This window comes from Lagenorhynchus albirostris, chromosome 17, assembly GCF_949774975.1.
Source record: "Lagenorhynchus albirostris chromosome 17, mLagAlb1.1, whole genome shotgun sequence".
Taxonomy (NCBI): domain Eukaryota; kingdom Metazoa; phylum Chordata; class Mammalia; order Artiodactyla; family Delphinidae; genus Lagenorhynchus; species Lagenorhynchus albirostris.
In genome coordinates this window covers 40,369,742-40,388,671 of record NC_083111.1, presented here as the reverse complement: position 1 = coordinate 40,388,671, position 18,930 = coordinate 40,369,742, and the positions used below count along the sequence as shown (strand labels likewise).

The following is an 18,930-nucleotide window of genomic DNA, read 5'->3' as shown; positions in this document are numbered from 1 at the left end:
GTGTTCTGGTGGATGAGGCTGGATCTTGTCTTTCTGTTGGGCAGGACCACATCCAGTGGTGTATTTTGGGGTGCCTGTGGACTTATTATGATTTTAGGCAAACTCTCTGGTAATGGGTGTAGTTTTGTTCCTGTCTTGCTAGTTGTTCTGCAGGAGGTATCCAGCACTGGGGCTTGCTGGTCATTGAGTGGAGCTGGGTCTTAGAGTTGAGATGGAGATTTCTGGGAGAGCTCTTGCTGATTGATATTATGTGGGGCCAGGAGGTCTCTGGTGGCCCAATGTCCTGAACTCAGCTCTCCCACCTCAGAGGCACAGGCCTGACACCTGGCTAGAGCACCACGACCCTGTTAGCCACACAGCTCAGAAGAAAAGTAAGAAAAAATAGAAAGAAAGAAAAATAAATAAAATTAATAAACTAAAAAAATTTTTAATTATTAAAATAAAAAAATTTTAAAAAGAAGAGAGCAGCCAAACCAATAAACAAATCCACCCATGATAACAAGTGCTAAAAACTGAACTAAGATAACCATATAAATCAGAAACTAGTCAGTCGCATACAACAAACCCAAAGTCTACAGTTGCTCCCAAAGGCCACCATCTCAATTTTGGGATGATTCATTGTCTATTCAGGTATTCCACAGATGCAGCGTACATCAAATTGATTGTGGAGATTTAATCTGCTGCTCCTGAGGCTGCACAGAGAAATTTCCCTTTCTCTTCTTTGTTTGCACAGCTCTTGGGGTTCAGCTTTGGATTTGGACCCGCCTCTGCATGTAGGTCATCCTCTGGTGTCTGTTCTTTGCCCAGACAGGAGGGGGTTAAAGGAGCTGCTGAATAGGGGGCTGTGGCTCACTCAGGCCGGGGGGAGGGAGAGGTATGAAATGCAGGGAGAGCCTATGGCGGCAGAGGCCAGTGTGACGTAGCAACAGCCCAAGGCACGCCGTGTGTTCTACCGGGGAAGTTGTCCCTGGATCACAGGACCCTGGCAGTGGCGGGCTGCATAGGGTCCTGGTAGGGGAGGTGTGGATAGGGACCTGTGCTCGCACACAGGCTTCTTGGTGGCGGCAGCAGCAGCCTTACCATCTCATGCCCGTCTCTGGGGTCCGCACTGATAGCCGCGGCTCGCACCCTTCTCTGAAGCTTGTTTAGACGGTGCTGTGAATCCCCTCTCCTCGTGCACCCCGAAACAATGGTCTCTTGCCTCTTAGGCAGGCCCAGATTTTTTCCTGAACTCCCTCCCGGCTAGGCATGGCGCACTAACCCCTTCAGGTTGTGTTCACGTCACCAACCCCAGACCTCTCCCTGGGATCCGACCTCCAAAGCCCGAGCCTCAGCTCCAAGCCCCGCCCGCCCTGGGCGGGTGAGCAGACAAACCTCTCGGGCTGGTGAGTGCTGGTAGGCATGGATCCTCTGTGCAGGAATGTCTCCACTTTGCCCTCTGCACCCCCGTTGCTGTGCTCTCCTCCGTGGCTCTGAAGCTTCCCCGCTCCGCCAACCGCAGTCTCCGCCTGCGAAGTGGCTTCCTAGTGTGTGGAAACTTTTCCCCTTTCACAGCTCCCTCCCAGAGGTGCGGGTCCCGTCCCTATTCTTTTGCCTTTGTTTTTTCTTTTTTTTTTTTTTTTTTGCCCTACCCAGGTACGTGGGGAGTTTCTTGCCTTTTGGGAAGTCTGGGGTCTTCTGCCAGTGTTCAGTAGGTGTTCTGTAGGAGTTGTTCCACGTGTAGATGTATTTCTGATGTATCTGTGGAGAGGAAGGTGATCTCCACGTCTTACTCCTCTGCCATCTTGAAGCTCCTCTCCCTGATATTTTCTTAACGACAATTCTATCAGCACCTGTTCATACGAATTACAAATGTGCTAACGCAGGTAAAATTCACCGAGGAGCACACACTCCACAACTGAAGCCCCTTGTGCTTCATGAAGCACTTCTGCACAGGCTCCTTTTCTTCTCACACTGACTCTGAGGGAGGCGGAAATAGCCCTGCTGTACAAATGAGGTTCAGGCCCACAGCAAGATACAGTCAGTCCCCCAGGGATGGCAGAGTTGGGAACTTGACCCCAGGCTTCTGACTCCCTTCAGGAAATGATTTCTGTTGGGGCCTGGCATTGCCATTTACTAGCTCTGCGACCTTGACCGAATGTTGTAACCTCAGACCTCAGTTTTCTGATCTGAAACATTGGTGAAATGGCAGCACCTTCTTGATAAGGACATTGGAGGATTCAGTGTGAAAATACATATATAGCTCTTAACACAGCCCCCAGCAGGTAGCAGTCAATTTAATGAATGTCCAGCATTATCTTAATTCTAATTAATTAGAGTGAGGGCAGAAGCCAGGATTCTGCCTGTGGATAGATGTGTTTTCGCTTCTTGCCAAGGGGACCAAACTTGTCTAATCCAAGAGTCAAATGGTGCCCACTGGGGACTGCTGACTCAGCCTCTCTATGGGAGGACCTGGAAATCAGTAATTTTAGTGCCTGCAAAGTGTTTCTCCTTTACTCTTGCATTACTACCACACTTCACTTTTGACACCAGGTTTGTGGGTTTTCCACGCATCAAGCCATTATCCAACACCAGGCTGATGTCCTACAATTTAACTCAGTTCTGACACTGTCTACCTGGAGATAGCATCAGACCGCACAGGTTAAGGGCTCAGTCCCACAAGACTCCCCCGCACCCCACTTCAAAAGTCAATTGCAAGTCCTAGGTTTTCACCCGTACTTCTGACTGACTGGCTATAAATCAGAGGTTCCCATGACTCTCTCCTTGGGTTGGATCATTTGCTAGAACAGCTCACAGAGCTCAGGGAAACATATTTACCAATTTTTATTTGATAAAAGATATGATAAGGGATATAGATGAGCAGCCAGATGAGGAGATAAATAGGGCAAGGTCTGGGAGGGCCCCAAGAGTAGGAGCTTCTGTCCCATGGAGTTAGGGTGTGTATCCACTTTCCCAGCACATGGATGTGTTCACTAACCCACAAGCTCTCTGAAGGCCTTACTTTGGGGATTTTTACTGAGGCTTCATCATGTAGACATGATTGATCATTAACTCAATCTCCAGCCCCTCTCCCCTTCCAGGGGCGGGTGTGTGTGTGTGGCGGGGGGGCTGAAAGTTCCAAGCTTCTAATCATGGCTTGGTCTTTCTGGTAACCAGCCCCCATCCTGAAACCATCCAAGGAGCCACCAAGAGTCACCTCATTAGAATAAAAGGCACTCCTATCATCTGGGAAATTCCAAGGGATTTAGGAGCTCAGTGTCAGGAGCCAGGGGCAGAGACCAATATATACATTTTTTATTGTTTCACTTGCCCCAAGTGATGCTTAGGATTAAGCAAGTTTTAGAAGCGCTGTCCTCTCTCTGTTTACTGCTGCCCCAAGCTCTCGCCTGTTGTGTGGTAGATCATCATACCCTTGGGACCAAGCAGGTGCCAGGAGCCAGGAAGCCTATTTCTTTGAGCCCTGCCTGGCTCATCAATAACTCTCCTGGCACCCCGTTTCTTGAAATTCAGGGATTTGTTTTGGCTTTAATTTTTTTTTTTATACAAATGTTGTCACTTCTTCATTATGGCTGATTCTTTTTCATTCTTAGTACGTGACTTATTTTTGACTAGCAAGGGTATCATCTGGAAAACTAATGTGCACTTTTTCCTCATCACCGATGATTGGTGTAAATGTTAAATATCCCCAGTCTCAATTCCTTTCCTTCGGCACTTTATCTCTGCTTTCAGGTTGAATCTAAATCATGGGGTTTGACCTTTGAGCAGTTGTATGCAGAAGAGCGATTGTGGCATGAGCATGTGTTTTCAGCTTACCTGAGGAGTAAGTTGCCCAGATGGGCCCGAGGTAATCCCAAGAGGCCGTGAGGGTCTCTTGACCTGGCTTTGCAGACCTGCCATGTCATGAAAGACAGTATACGTGGTTTGACAAGGCTCGTCCTTGATTCCACTCTGCTGATTATCATTTGCAAATTTAGCATCTTCCATTTCTAATTTTATCCCTGGAAAACTTGGTTCAGTGTTTTTCCTGGTGTGAAAGTTAAGCAGACTGATTGATGGCAGGCTGATTCTTCCATTCAGTAAGTGTTTCAGGAGCACTGACACCCTCTCCTAGGAGGGTGACTCCCAAGAGATTGACACTGGTCTCCCTGCCCAGGTCAGATGAATTCAAATCCACCCCTCCCATGGCTGCTCCCAGAGTTAACTTTCTACAACACAAATCCCCGCCCCTTGTCAGTCTTGTGCTCACCACCTCTCTCTGCTCATCAAGGATAAAGTCCCAACTTCTTAGCTTGATGTGTATCTTCTCTGTCATCTCTCTCTTCTCTCAGCTTCACATGTTCTGTTCTGGTAACACAGGCTGCTCCACCTCTGCAGATATACCATCTCATTTCTTTACCCCTCATCTCTGGTGACCACATGAAGGGATGGAAAAGCCAGGGAGGGGACTTAGGACCTGATGGTAAGAATGGGGGGTGTGCATCCTCTGCCTGAGCACATAGAATGCTGTGCTGCCTGTCTGAGCTTGGGTGTGGCTGGACCCACAAGGAACAGAGTGCTGTGTCCTTTATCCACACGGCAGGCTTGCTCTGGGGGCCGCTGCCTTCCTGCTCCATCAACCAGACCTTCTCAGTTTGACACCCCTGCCCTTATCCCCTGAGATGATGAATGGGTCCCTGGGAGTCAGATGCTCCAGCTTGCACACACCTCCTCACAAACCCCCAGGTGAGCGGCCCTTTCAGACCATGTGGTAGTGATCAAGAGGTCATCATGGGGTTGTGCCCTGCGGGCAGTGGGTGCTTATGTCTATGAAAAACCTCATTTTTACATCGTAGCTAGCTTACAAAATTTTATATCCTGTATTTTAACAAAAGTCAATTGATTCTTATTTTCTATCTCAAATGACCTTGAGTCTTCATACTTAATTCTTTCTCTTCCATATGGGCAAACTTTCTATTATACTTTCTTTTGAACTAGAAATTGGGTTGTGATGTTGTGTGTGTTTGTGTGTACGTGGAGGAGAGGGTTTCTAGAGAGTGGGGATTTTCTCCAGAATCTCTTTCCCACTGGAGTCTGCGAGGGCTTGAGAAGGACCAAGGCCTTCTCATTTTTATCTATCTTAATGGATATACTATGGGCACTGCATGTCAGGGAAGTGATGAGAAGCGAAGAAGAATATAACACAATTCCTCTCCTCAGAGAACTCATGGTCAATAAGGATCTAGAATATATAACCAAACAAGTAGAATCCTGAGTTAAGTATGATGAGATTACAGACGACATGGAGCTCACCCATTTGGGGATAGAGAGGAAGGTCCAGGGAAGCCAATATGGAGAGGACAGCATTGAGCCAATTTTTGACTGAGTGGGAGAATTTTTTCCGATGTTGGGGAAGGGCAGGCCAAGCTAATGCAATCATGTGTCAATTTTTCTCTTCATGAAAGGATACTACCATTTTTGTTTAACTGATGAGAAACTGATATAAACTCAAGTTAAAGAGCTGACAGCTCACCAGGAGATCCTGGGTCCTCCAGGCCTGGAAGAGTGAATAAAACAGTGCAGTTCCCATAATCTATAATGTGCCTTTTGGGCTTTACTTTGGTTCCTTCATCTTTTTGAGGTCATGGGTACCTTTGAGACTCTGACAAAAGCTACATATCCTCCCCCTACCAAAAGATTCACATATGAACATATGTATTGTTAAACAACAAAAATTCAATTGAGTAAACTTAAGGATCAAATTGGCTTTATTAAATACTTCATAAATCAAGTGTCATCCCATTTAGCAATTAGAAAGAAGCTCCACCAAGCTGTAGAAAAGAAAAGATTTTTTAAAGGTAGAAAGGGGGCGGACAAAGGAAATTATTAGCGAAGAATGCATTGCTTCAGACAAGGCTGCCCCCCTAAGGGGAAAAAAAGGGCCTATGGGGTGGATTACCTCACTAGTGCTGACCAGATAATTCAAGACTGACTGGTTAAAGGTTGCATTCCTGGTGCAGGGATTGAAACTGCAATAGGTTAGTTATTAAGTTTTGATTTGCTTACGTGGGGTTTAGCACAAGTGACTCCATTTTGGGCCTGCTGTTTCTTTTTAACAATTTTCCCCTTTTGATCAGACTCTCAGCTTATCTGAGAGATGTGATCAAAATGTAAGGCATTAAATGCCACTATCACATACCTCTCTGTAGTTCTCTCAGCTTCTGTTGATCCTCTGTGTGGTACTCACAAGTCATAATGTTTTTTCGCTTAATCTCTGTGATAGTCACGGGCATCAGCTTCAGGTTCACAATTTTTAAGTTGGTCATTCTCTTTGTCTCTTTTCTGATGCTCTAGTCTTAGGGAGACTTGGTAGTTAGCAGTCGTGAGCATGCATTTAATGCTTTTTTTTGCGGTACGTGGGTCTCTCACTGTTATGGCCTCTCCCGTTGTAGAGCACAGGCTCCGGACGCGCAGGATCAGCAGCCATGGCTCACGGGTCCAGCCGCTATGCGGCATGTGGAATCTTCCCGGACCGGGGGCACGAACCCGTGTCTCCTGCACCGGCAGGCGAACTCTCAACCACTGCGCCACCAGGGAAGCCCTGCATTTAATGCTTTTGAGAGAATACAGCACATGAGGGCGAGTACTCTGATTCTAACAAGCAGGATAGTTCCCAATGTTTGGAGAGCACTTTGGAGCCATGGTCCCCAAGATCCAAACCAATCAAATCAAATAAGTCAAAGAAAGACTCCATGGCAGAAGTAACCCTTTTAAGCCAAGAGAAGTGGCTTGCTCAGTGATCTTATGGAACTGAATTTCAGCTTCCCCAGAAGTGTTACTCCAGGTGCAGCAGGTGGTGTTGGCCACAGTGCAGACAGCTCCTTGCTCAGCTAAAAGAGAATCAAGGGCTCTATTATTATCAAGAACAACTTGGGCCAGAAAGTCTAAAGATTTTTTTGTTGGACAGCTATTGCTCTAACAGAGGATTTTTCAATATGTTTCAATATTTTCAAGAGTTAAGGAAAGGTTCCTGATCTAGTCTCATTTACATATACTCTTTTTTTTTCTCTCATTTACATATACTCTTAACTGGGGAAGTATGGCCCTGCTAAAGGAAGTGAATCCTGAGTCATGAATACCTCTTGATAATCCCTTTCTAACTCAATGATGTAAATCCAGGGGAGTCAACCAATGAGGTGTCTCAGTTTGTGAACATTTAGGGGAGCAGTTAGATAACCTAAGAGACATTGCCTGATATGTACCAGCCGTCTAGGTACATAAGAAGAATGACAACCACCACAGACAAAGATAAATCCTGTCGGGACACAAATCACTTCCACCAAGGTGGCACTGTTAATAGATTCACTTGCAGGGATAGTTGCATTTGCCTGTTCAAGCTAGATGTCAGTTAGGTTTTCTCCTAGCCTGAAATAGTAGTTGTTTTAAACTTCAGAGGTTACCTCCCTTAGCAATGGCCTGGAAGATACAGATGATGGTGTTACCTTTCCAGGCCAATGCCAGAGTAAAAGAAAGGGAAAGAAAAAAAAGTCTCTTTTTCAGTTGAAGTGTGAAGTCTTGATGTGGTGTCTTGGAAGGAAGCATCTACCTCAGGGTCAGCTACTTCTCTTCCCAGTCAATTTGATTTGGAGATTTCCAGCATTTGTATAAGACCAGATGTCAGGTGGAGTCCTCTTCAGCTGTGAGATGTGTATCCAAGGTTTAAGACCCTGAAGTTTGGCTGCCATCAGGGTAGTGAGGAAGACCTGGTATAGTCCCTTCCAAGGAGATTCAAGGGCAGTCTTTGTTCTTAGTGATTCCAATTCAGAAGGGTGGGAGAAAACTGGAAACATTAGTTTGGAAAGTTGTAGCCAGATATTTGAGGAAAGTAGAAAAATTCAGGATCCAATCCAGTTTTCATGTATATAACAAATCCTTAAAGATAATTAGCAGGATTAGAATCTAATATAGATAAAGGTGCAAACATAATTTATTAAGCAGTTAATAAATTTAAGAAGTTATTCCTGCATTTTAAAAAAATTCTTTTTTAGGGTAATCCTACTAAAACTTAATTTGTTTGCATTAAATTTGCCTTGATTATTTACATAAGTGCAACAAGAATAGTGATTGACTATATAAGCTCTTTTTAAGATTGCTTTGCTGGAAACTTGGAAGCAAGGTACTCTCTGAGTCTATGTACATCTCTCTCAAATGTGACAATTCAGTCCAAGCCTTGGTAATATGGTCAATGTTTCCAGTTGTGTTCCATTACAGGAGAACAGATTCTTATTGAACTTATGTGAATGACTACCTATATTGCCATGAAAAGAATACATTAAGAGTTCCTAAATTCTGGAGAGATCATGTAGAAAAAAAATGTCATTTTTGTTTACAAAGGTATAGTGTATCAATTGCTGTAAGTCATAGATTGCTTAAGTGAAAAGATTTCTTTAAATCTGGAAAACCAAAGCATTAAGGAACCAGCAGTGTTTTAAAAGTCATACAAATTATAATCAATCATCCTCCTCATTTTATTTAATCCAATGTAATTAATACTTGCTCTGTTTGAATCGAGTTTTTCCACTAGTTCTGGAAATTCTTACTCAGTTTAGTTTTATGATCTTAAAATGATCAGAGGGCTTCCCTGGTGGCGCAGTGGTTGGGAGTCCGCCTGCCGATGCAGGGGACGCGGGTTCGTGCCCCGGTCTGGGAAGATCCCACATGTCACGGAGTGGCTGGGCCCGTGAGCCATGGCCGCTGAGCCTGCACGTCTGGAGCCTGTGCTCCGCAACGGAAGAGGCCACAACAGTGAAAGGCCCGCGTACCGCAAAAAAAAAACAACAAAATGATCAGAAACCTGTATTCTAGAATACCTGTCAGAGTCCTTTTTATGGATTTCTCTGAAGATGAAGCAATTTTGTAGGAACGTTTTTGCAAAAGCATTAGAATAAAAATTTAACTATCTGTAAATGACAAAATCCTTAAAATGCCCATTATTAAAGATCTGATGAGAATTCATTATAATGGAATTGACAAGGAAATTTGGTTATTTTTGTAATATGTAATGTTTAAGATAATAATTACAATTATGACTGATAACATCATACCAGGAAATAATAGATTTCCAGGAATTTTATCCCATTTCTGTAACACTTATAACATGTATCTATACAAATATAACATAAAGAAGGCTCAGTATTACTTGTTTGACGATTTTTCCCATGTAATTTAACATATCAAATAAGCCTAATTAGTGTCACATCTCTCTTTTCATAAGGAGAAAGAAGAAATCTTTTCTGATTTTTCCAAAGGCCCTATGGAAAATCCCAAAGTTATTTCCAGGTCAAAAAGACTTCACTTAGAATTTGATTTGGGGAAGTTTGCCAAAAAATTCAAAAGGTTTTGGACACTTGGCTAAAAAGGATCACAGATCATTATGAAACAATACTTAATTATCCACTTAATTATCCAAAGTGACAATAAAAGATTTCAAGAGCAAATGCAATAAGTTACATATTTCTGAGCCAAACTTTGCTCTTTTAATATTGAGAAGACTCAGTTTACTTAAGTAATCAAAGACCTGATAATAAAGATATAAAACACAAAAAATTATTTTGATAAAACACAAAATCTTTGCTTTCCAGGCAGGTTATTTTAAAGATAAAGAAAAAACTTTGTTTAAATTTCTTATTAAGAGTAGATCTCATTTATTAGTAAATCTAATAAAACTTTGTCCTTTTAACAGAGGAAAGAAAATTAAGTTTTAGTTTTACATAAGTATACTACTGGTGTTAAAGCTTATTTTAAAACCCTTATAATAACAATTTAATTTTTAGCCAACTTGACCACACAAGATTTCCTCATTTTCCCTCTCTTTTTCTGTTTCTCTCTTTCATTCTTCTTAACTTCCTATATCCATAGTTTGTCCTTTTTTTTCTTCCCATTTTGAAATAACTAGTTTTACTTTAGAGCAAAATCACTTTTATTTCCCTCAACAAAATGTATCTCCATACTTCATACCCTTTTAACCAAAAAAAAAAACAAAACTCCAAAACAAAAAACACATCCAATTTTCCTTGCATACAGAGTTGTTTCTTATTATTTTTACATATTGCATATTATATTATATATATAATATATATTATATATTGCATATATTAGAATTCTTAACCCTTAGAAACCTTAATTTATAGTGAAAACTTAGCAGTTGTGAACTATTCCACTAGCATTCTTTAGATTAGCAAATTTGTGAATACATTTCATAATTTTTAGAAATACATGCTTCTTCATAGTAAAATTTTTAATGTGGCAAAAACCATATATACTAATAGAGCCAAATGTCTTTAGTTCCTCTGCAAAAGGAAACCAAAAGTAGGTAAAAATCTACATTCAGTAATTAATGTTTTAGTATTTTATATTATTTAGAAGTGATCTAGATATTCAATGAACTTCTATCATTTAATTTAGCAAAATGCTAAGGGTGTAAGTTATTAAAGAGAGACTAAGTACACATACCATAAAATATAATTATTGCAGAAAAAAGTTTACCTAAAAACTCTTATCCCACTTACATCTATCTAAATCACTTGCTCCCAACTATTATGTTTAGATTACCCATGAAAACTTCATGAGACATTAGACAAAGTCAGCCATCACCACAAGCTTTTTTTTTTTTAATTTTTTGCTGACAAACTTTGTAACAGAGATAACATGGACTTATTTGACTAATAAACCCATGTAGAATAAAATTTGTGTGCCTGTATTATATTCAGTGTCATTCTAGACACATTCTATTTTAATCAAACCAGCAACTTTAAATTAACTTTGATATAAAATATTTTCCCAGAATATATAAAACTGAAAAACATTTGGATTAGCCTCTATTATATTTTTGAGACTTTCTATGAAGACTAAATTTATATAAATGCTTGTTTGTTTAAGCCAGCTAAATAGAACTCTTTTGTAAATGAGTTTTAGCAATACCATACATCTGCAACACACGTATATGTAGACACACATGAACATACAGACGGATGCAGAGACCTTATCACATCTGTTTTACTAGTTATTAAAAGAGTTGAATTTAAGTTGCTTTTTTTGGTCCTAAATTTCAAATGACCTTTCCCCTTTTTGTTTTTCTTCTGATAAAACTTACCTCCCTGAAGTTTGTACTTTAACATTTACATCTCAGAGGCACAGGGAAAGAATGCAAGTTATAAGCCTTTTAAGATAAAATAGGGGCGGTTTGGAGATTGGTAAAAGGAATAGGTGAACTTTGAATCGCCTCTAGAGCTGCATATCTAGTTTTGCAAAGATTTGTAAGATGAAAAGAATTGCTCTTGATTCCTCAAGGAATTGGTTTGAAACCTAAATGACATCATCAATAGCTGTCAGTTTTCAGCCTGTTTAAATGGTAAATGTTTCTGGTAGTATTAAAGAACTCCATGGACCCAAGAGGTATCCTCAAAGAGGGTGCAAAGGTTACTACCTTTCTAGGATCCAGAGTTACTCCCAAAGATAGTGAAAGGAAAAAACTGACAGCCTGCTTGCCCTAGGTAGGCAGAAAGCCAAGCTAAGCTCTTATTTTATTAATAAAAGGTAACTAATTAATAGTTTCTTCAGAGTGGAGAGGCAATTCAGACAGAAGATTACCAGAATGAATATTCAAATAAAGGAGGATGGAGGGGAGCAGTAGGAATTATGTCAGTCCTACAGTCTTTTTTGGGCACGTTTTATATCTCTACTTTTTTATTAGCCTTTTGCAACGATATTTTCAATGACACTATTTTGGAAATTTTAAGTCTTTTGGAGGCTTCTGCATGCCCATTAAAATAGGTATTCCTTGATTTTAAGTGCAATTTTTTTTTTTTTTTCGGTACGCGGGCCTCTCACTGTTGTGGTCTCTCCCGCTGTGGAGCACAGGCTCCGGACATGCAGGCTCAGCGCCCATGGCTTACGGGCCCAGCCGCTCCGCAGCACGTGGGATCTTCCCGGACTAGGGCATGAACCCGTGTCCCCTGCATCGGCAGGCGGACTCTCAACCACTGCGCCACCAGGGAAGCCCTAAGTGCAATTCTTAAATGCTTTTATCTAATTGGAACGTTTGCTAGGACGCTTAGCAGCAAATGGAGTTCAACTTCCATTACTTTCCGTTCAGCCATATTTGGGACCTCAGTCTGATGGTTACCAAGCCAAGTTCTTATGCACAAAATTCTAGGTTGTCTTTAGTAAAATTTTGGCCATTTTTTGGTAGGTATTTATAGCTCCTGAGACATAGCTTTTAGACATAAAATAAGCAGGTATGCTGGAAGGTGGTGCACTTAACTCTTCAGCGTTTATGGATCCCATTAGCTATGCTGAACTAATACCTAAAAGGGCTGTGCCACTGACTTGGGGATTGTGCATTGTTTTACCATGTATTGTACCTTGTTGCACAGAAATTTTCTTTAGGTTGGCAGGTGGTCTGTATCAGTCTAGCCTGTTCTATGACCAACTTATCCTAATACAGGAGTCTTTGAGTTAGGTGGTGAGCATTCTAACAGCCCTTAAATGCTCCATCTGTACCCACCAAATTTTGCAGCTTTTTTTTTTTTTTTTGGCTTCTGAGATCTCTGCTAGCAATAGCCCTTATCTACACAAAATAAGACAAACAAACATGTACACCTTAACACACCAGAGGTAACCAAGAGAAGGTTGTACACCATCAGCAATTCCCAGCATGGATTAAGTCAACAGATTCCAGTAAATGGGGACTGTGGACTGGAACTAGGGAAAGGGATGCTATACAACCGAGGGGAACTTCAGACAGAACCAAGGCCTAGGGACTCAGATTCTGCATGGAACCATCAGCCAGCTCAAGTTGACCCACTGAGCCCTGGACTGGAAAGCCAAGTGGATCAGGAGCTAAACACAAAGAGAGTGGAGCTCAGAGGGGTTTACCCCCAGCTCTTGGAAATGGCAAGAAGGACAGTGAACTTAGTTTTTGAGGGGTACCACACCTGTGTTTCTCGTTGTCCTCAAAGCTGTTGTAAGTCTCCTTCAATCCCACCACTGCCACCAAATTTGTTAACAAAAATTCAACTGAGGAAATTTAAGGATCCAATTGACTTTAAATGGATTGGCAGAAAAAGGAAATTATTAGCAAAGAATGCATTGTTTCAGGCAAGGTTGCCCTCCTAAAGGGAAAAAAAGGGCCTATTGGGCAGATTACCTCACTAGTTCTGATGAGGTAATTCCAGGTTGATTGGTTAAAGGTTGCATTTCTGGGCAGGGGTTGAGACTGTAATTAGGTTAGGTATTAAGATTGGGTTTGTTGACATGGGGTTTAGCACAAGTGACCCCATTTTGGGCCTCCTGTTTCTTTTTAACAATGCAATATTTAGATTTTGGTTTCTAGGAGTTCATGGATCCCAGGAAACCCTTTCTTTCCCCTTTAGAAGCCCTACTTTAGGGTCTGTCTCACTCCTCAGCAGGTCTCTAGGATTAGGACTTTTTCCCCATAGAATTATGGATTCTGCCTTAAGAGGAACCTTAAAAGAATGTAAACCAATTGTTTGGGTGATATTTAAAAAAAAAAACAATTGCTTAAATGATACTTAAGTCCTTTTATGCTAGCCTGACATGTATTGTTTAAGCCTATTTTTTTTTTTTGCGGTACGCGGGCCTCTCTCACTGCTGTGGCCTCCCCCGTCGCGGAGCACAGGCTCCGGACGCGCAGGCTCCGGACGCGCAGGCTCCGGACGCGCAGGCTCCGGACGCGCAGGCTCAGCGGCCGTGGCTCATGGGCCTAGCCGCTCCGCGGCATGTGGGATCTTCGCGGACCGGGGCATGAACCCGTGTCCCCTGCATCGGCAGGCGGACTCTCAACCACTGCGCCACCAGGGAAGCCCTGTTTAAGCCTATTCTTGAAAGCTTCCAGAGTTAGGAACTTGCTTTTTGAAGCAACTCTTTCTGTCTTGGGTAGCCCTAACCGTTAAATTCTTCCTCAAACTAAACCAAAATTAGTTTCTTGATTTTCATTCCTGGTCCTGTCCGACATGGCTTGAACCAGAGCAGACCATCGATCTCTTGATTGTGTCTGCTAAACTCTCCCACCCTCCATGAGTTTAAAGTCTTTTATTTTGAGGTTTAAGTCCTGAGGTTTCTGGGAAATCATCCTCCACCAATGTGAAAATCTCTGCATGAGCACTTCCCAATGACTTCTGAGAACCATCTTGAGAGAATCAGTAAGTTTGTGCTGAATGAATGAATTACTCAAGGGTTAATAAATTTGAGGAGTGCTGCATTGATTTCCTCTTCTAGGAGAGTCCGAACACACATTAGCATATTAAAAGTCCTGAGAAGTCCTGCAGCAAAAACTTTTCCATGGCTCTATTATCCTGAAAAGTAAGTTTTTGCTGACACTAGATTAAGAACTGCTGCTCTGTAAGCGTTTTTTCAAGGAACATAGGGAATGAATCTTAAGAGAGCTAAGTATCCCCCAATTAATTTTCCTTCTTTTTTTCCCTACACAGCCTCTTGATTTTGAAGAAGCAGATGTTTACAATATTGTGTTCCAAGCAGAAAACCCGGAGCCTCTGGTGTTTGGTGTACAGTACAATGCCAGTTCTTCTGCTACATTCAGACTTACTGTGACAGATGTGAATGAGGCACCGCAATTTTCCCAACAACTATACCAAGCAAAAGTCAGAGAGGATGTGGCTAAAGGCACCAAAGTGGGCAACGTGACTGCCAAGGATCCGGAAGGTCTGGACATAAGGTAAAGGAGAGCAGTGCTGGGCAGACCTAGCCGTGCACTGTGACCACAGATGGTGGGGAGGAGGAAGGGCTGGGAAGGGCAGAGAAGCTGGCCTGACTCCAGGGCTCTCCCCTAAGGGAGCAGCCAGCAATCTGAGGCCATGTCCCAGTGCACTTGGTGAATCTGCCCTTGGTTCTGGCAGGTGCCAGTACCCTGGGGGGCATCAGGGAGAATCCAGGCTCGGGCAAGCGGGAAGCGGGTCAGATTCCACCCCAACCTGCCTACTGCAGGTCCCAGCTGAGAGCTGGTGAGTTCAGGAGGTGGGGTCTAGAGACTGGGCTGTCTAAAGCTAGGCCCTCTGTCTGGACCAGTCGTGGGACCAGGGTCTGGGGAAGAGTTCCAGCCCCTAAGGCGGACTGGAGTTCTAAACAGAAGAATAAAGCAAAAACCTGACTCGGCAGACTCAGCCACCTGACAAGGTGAAGGGAATCTTCTCAAAGGGGGTCGTATAGGAGCCTCAGCTTTGCAGAGAGCAGGTCTGGGGCAACAAGACTCATTCCAGAACTCAGCCCTGGAGAGATGAGTACATGGGCTGAGAAGGTTAAACAAGATGTGTAACTCTTTCTACCTTAGCAATTCTCAATCTTTTTTTTTTTTTCCTGTGCAATAGAACCCACACAGATTTGCCTTAAATATGTGCAATGATAATTAATTTTTCTAAGATAACAGATGTATGTATCCATATCTGTATCAATATCTATAACCTTTTTAAGATCATCTAGTTAATAAGCACACAGATAGGACTTGAACCCGGATCTTTTGCTTCTATTGTAGAACATCAGTCCTACTGTCCATGGCATGACAGATATTTTAGCATGACTTAAAACCCATGCATGTGGTTATGAATGACAATTCCTTAAGTGCCTCTAAACATTTAAGGGGAGTTTTGCTTCCCATTGAGTGATCATTTAGGCAATTGGAATCAGTTCCAAGACCTTTTTCTTATTGTCTGTCAGAGTAAAGATCCCACCTACTGTTTTGCTCTGCAAGCACTTGTCAACTTTCATAAAGACAAATATGAGGGCTTCCCTGGTGGCGCAGTGGTTGAGAGTCCGCCTACCGATGCAGGGCACACGGGTTCGTGCCCCGGTCCGGGAGTGTGCCGCGGAGCGGCTGGGCCCGTGAGCCATGGCCGCTGAGCCTGCGTGTCCAGAGCCTGTGCCCCGCAGCGGGAGAGGCCATAATAGTGAGAGGCCCGCATACCACACACACACAAAAAAAAGACAAATACGAGAAAGGAAAGACGACTTGGGTTGTACTGTATGGATAGTGTAGATACTGCTCCGTACATCAGTCACTAATTATGATGGGGCACAAAACGTTCCTAATTTAACAACCATGTATTGTTTAACAAATGCTTCTATCTCCCTTATGAGAATGCTATGAAAGTTATTAGTCAGAGACAAGTGAGTAAAAATTTGAGTTTATGAGTGGAGAAAACAAAGGCATTTAAGATCATTCCTCAGATGGGTCCAGGAAAAGATATAACGTATGTACTATTAAGTTATAATCAGGAAGATGAGAAAGAAGACTGAGAAAGGGAGTGTCCTGTAAGAGACAAATGAAAAAAGTACTTCATGAATGAGGAATAATCAATAGATCGAATGCTAGTAATGAGTCAGTTAAGAATTAAGGATGACTCAAAAGCTGCCAAAGCCTGAGCAATTTAATTCTTTTCTTTCTTTCAGGTCCACAAACTTAGAATCCATTAGCACCCAATGGCTCCTAATCCAATGTATCAGTAAATATTAGAGATTCTTTCATTGAAATATATCCAGAATCCACCTGCTTCTCACCACTTCTGCAATGGTCCAGGTCACCATAATCATCTCCTCCACCCCTCCCTGAGTCCATTCACTGCAATCAGAGTGTGGGTCTTTAAAAAAGTAAATCAGATCCTGTGACTCCTCTGAAAACCTTCCAAAGGGTGTCTGTCTCACTCAGAAATCCCGACTACATAGGAATTTTTAATTCACCGACCATACACATAACCTAACACAGTGCTTGGCATATAGAATATTCTAACGCTGGGGAAAAATTAATTTGAACTAACACATTATAACTTCTTAATCATTCTCCTACTACTGGACATGTAGGTTGCTTCCAGTATTTTTTTTTTAATTCTAGAAAAGTTTTGAATGTATGTATATAATTCTTTTTCTTAACTTCTATTCAATTGTTTTTTATTTGGAGAACATTTCCAGAGGTGGGATTCTTTGACCTAAAGATATAGACATCCTTATTGGCTCCGATGTGTTGTTCCCAAAAGGCTATAGAAATTGGTTTTCCCGTGGTTCTAGGCTTGTCTCTCTCAAATTCACGTTTCATACACCTACCAATGAGTTCCATTGAAGACACAAACATGACTAGGTCACCATCCTGCTTACCACCATTCCCTGGCTGCCCACTGCTTCTCATGTTTCAGCTCTTTCCAATCCCTCTGGCTTCATTTTTGCCATCCAACGCGTCCTGTTGATATGTTATCCCACCACTGCTGGAACGTCTGATGCCTCCACACCCTAAGCTACTCCTTGGCCTCTCAGCCTTAGTTCATACAATTCCTTCTGCTTAAAGCATCCTTCTTTGTCTTGCTTTAGTTAACATCTACTCTTTCAGAAAGACTTCTCTGATTCCCTTTAATTTATTTGGGATTCCACATGGCCTCTTTGTATTCACCACATTTTACTGGAATTATCTGTCTCTGTGTCTGTCTCCTCCACTGGCCTAGAACCCCTTTGTGTAATCTCCTCTCTTGGTCCACAGCATGATATTTGCTAAGCCCTCAATAGATGTCTGCTGAATGAGGAATTCACTGCGCCACCCACCAGTAGCCTCTGAGTATCCACCCATTCACATATTTCCACCAATGAGTGTTCAAGTTTTCTGAGAGGGGGCGGTTTGCTAATCAATTTTAGAAGATAATTCCAGGTTGTTTTAATTGAAATTCTTTGATTGCCAGAAAAGTTTAACTTTTTTTCTGCTAGAGTTTGTGACGATACCTTTTGTTTTAAAACAAGTACAAAAACCACTTTGTAAGGATGAACAAATCCTCCCTTTGAGGGCAGATGGTTTGCAAATAAAGCAGTAATAATATTAGATCATGTTTCTTTAAATATGTTGTCAGTAATATGCAAGGGATAGTGCTGATATAATAGCATAGTGTTGCATAAACTATCTTTACATTTTCCTGCAGAGTAATGTGGGCTTCCTTTGCTCTTTTCTCTTACTAAAGTTATTCACTAAGAGGTGACAAGAGAGGTTGGCTAAAAATTGACCCCGTCACCGGCGAGATCTTTAGTGTGGCTCCGCTGGACAGGGAAGCTGAAAGTCTGTATCGGGTACAAGTGGTGGCAACAGAAGTAGGTGAGCCGAAATGGATACATAAATTAAAAATAATAATAAATAAAAGGTAACACAAATGATTAGGGGCTACATCAGTAGAAATGGGAAGGAGGGTGAGGTGGGTGGGAAACTGGGTCAAATTGTCAGAATATCTTACAGTGGAAAAATGAAAAGGGTACAAAAGTGGAGAGAAGTGCTCCACTTTTGGCTTGTTCTTGGCTTTGTTCAAGATGAGAACCCCCGTGACCGGTAGCAGGGCTCTTTCAGGCAGGGATGCACCCGGAGGCTGGCTAGGCTTCAGGGCTGCTGCTCACTCTGTGGTATCCTGAAGGGACCACAGCTTCTAGGAAGGTTCCTGTGTCCCCACTGAGCTACCTCCCTTCTCCAAAGTGGCTGTGGGTTTCTCCAGGGAGCAGGGTCAAACCACTGACCTGCCTACCTAGACTATTACTTGCTCCTTCAGGCTTAAATTGCAGTGACCGAGGTCTCATCCTTTTGAAGCATAAAATGTTTTGTTCAATGTTCTCAACTTCATATATGCCAGAATCACCCGGGAGCTTGTTCCATACAGATGGGAATTCACCTTGCAGATTCTGATTTGGTAGATTTGGGTGGCCCTGGATATCTGTTTTGATGAAACCAGGTGAACTTTTGAAAGGAAAGATTTATTATAAAGATGAGCCAAGGATGTTTGAATCTTATATAGCTATAAAAATAAACTCACAGGAATATTATGCTTACCAGTGATAAGGCTCGTGATTAAAACACTGAGTTTCTTTACGTTTAAATGGAATTTTCCAACTTGGAGTCGGGATTCT

General features: G+C 42.3%; 1 protein-coding gene across 1 annotated transcript in view; it reads left to right on the top strand.

Moving 5' to 3' along the window:
• CDH17 (cadherin 17) overlaps nt 1-18,930 on the top strand; it is a gene marked incomplete at its 5' end in the record, with an annotated part of 82,639 nt that overhangs the window by 51,613 nt on the left and 12,096 nt on the right. Inside the window, 2 exons of the mRNA XM_060128119.1 lie at nt 14,487-14,731; nt 18,003-18,133. Coding sequence (XP_059984102.1) covers nt 14,487-14,731; nt 18,003-18,133 — 376 coding nt within the window. The remainder of the gene's footprint in view (nt 1-14,486; nt 14,732-18,002; nt 18,134-18,930) is intronic.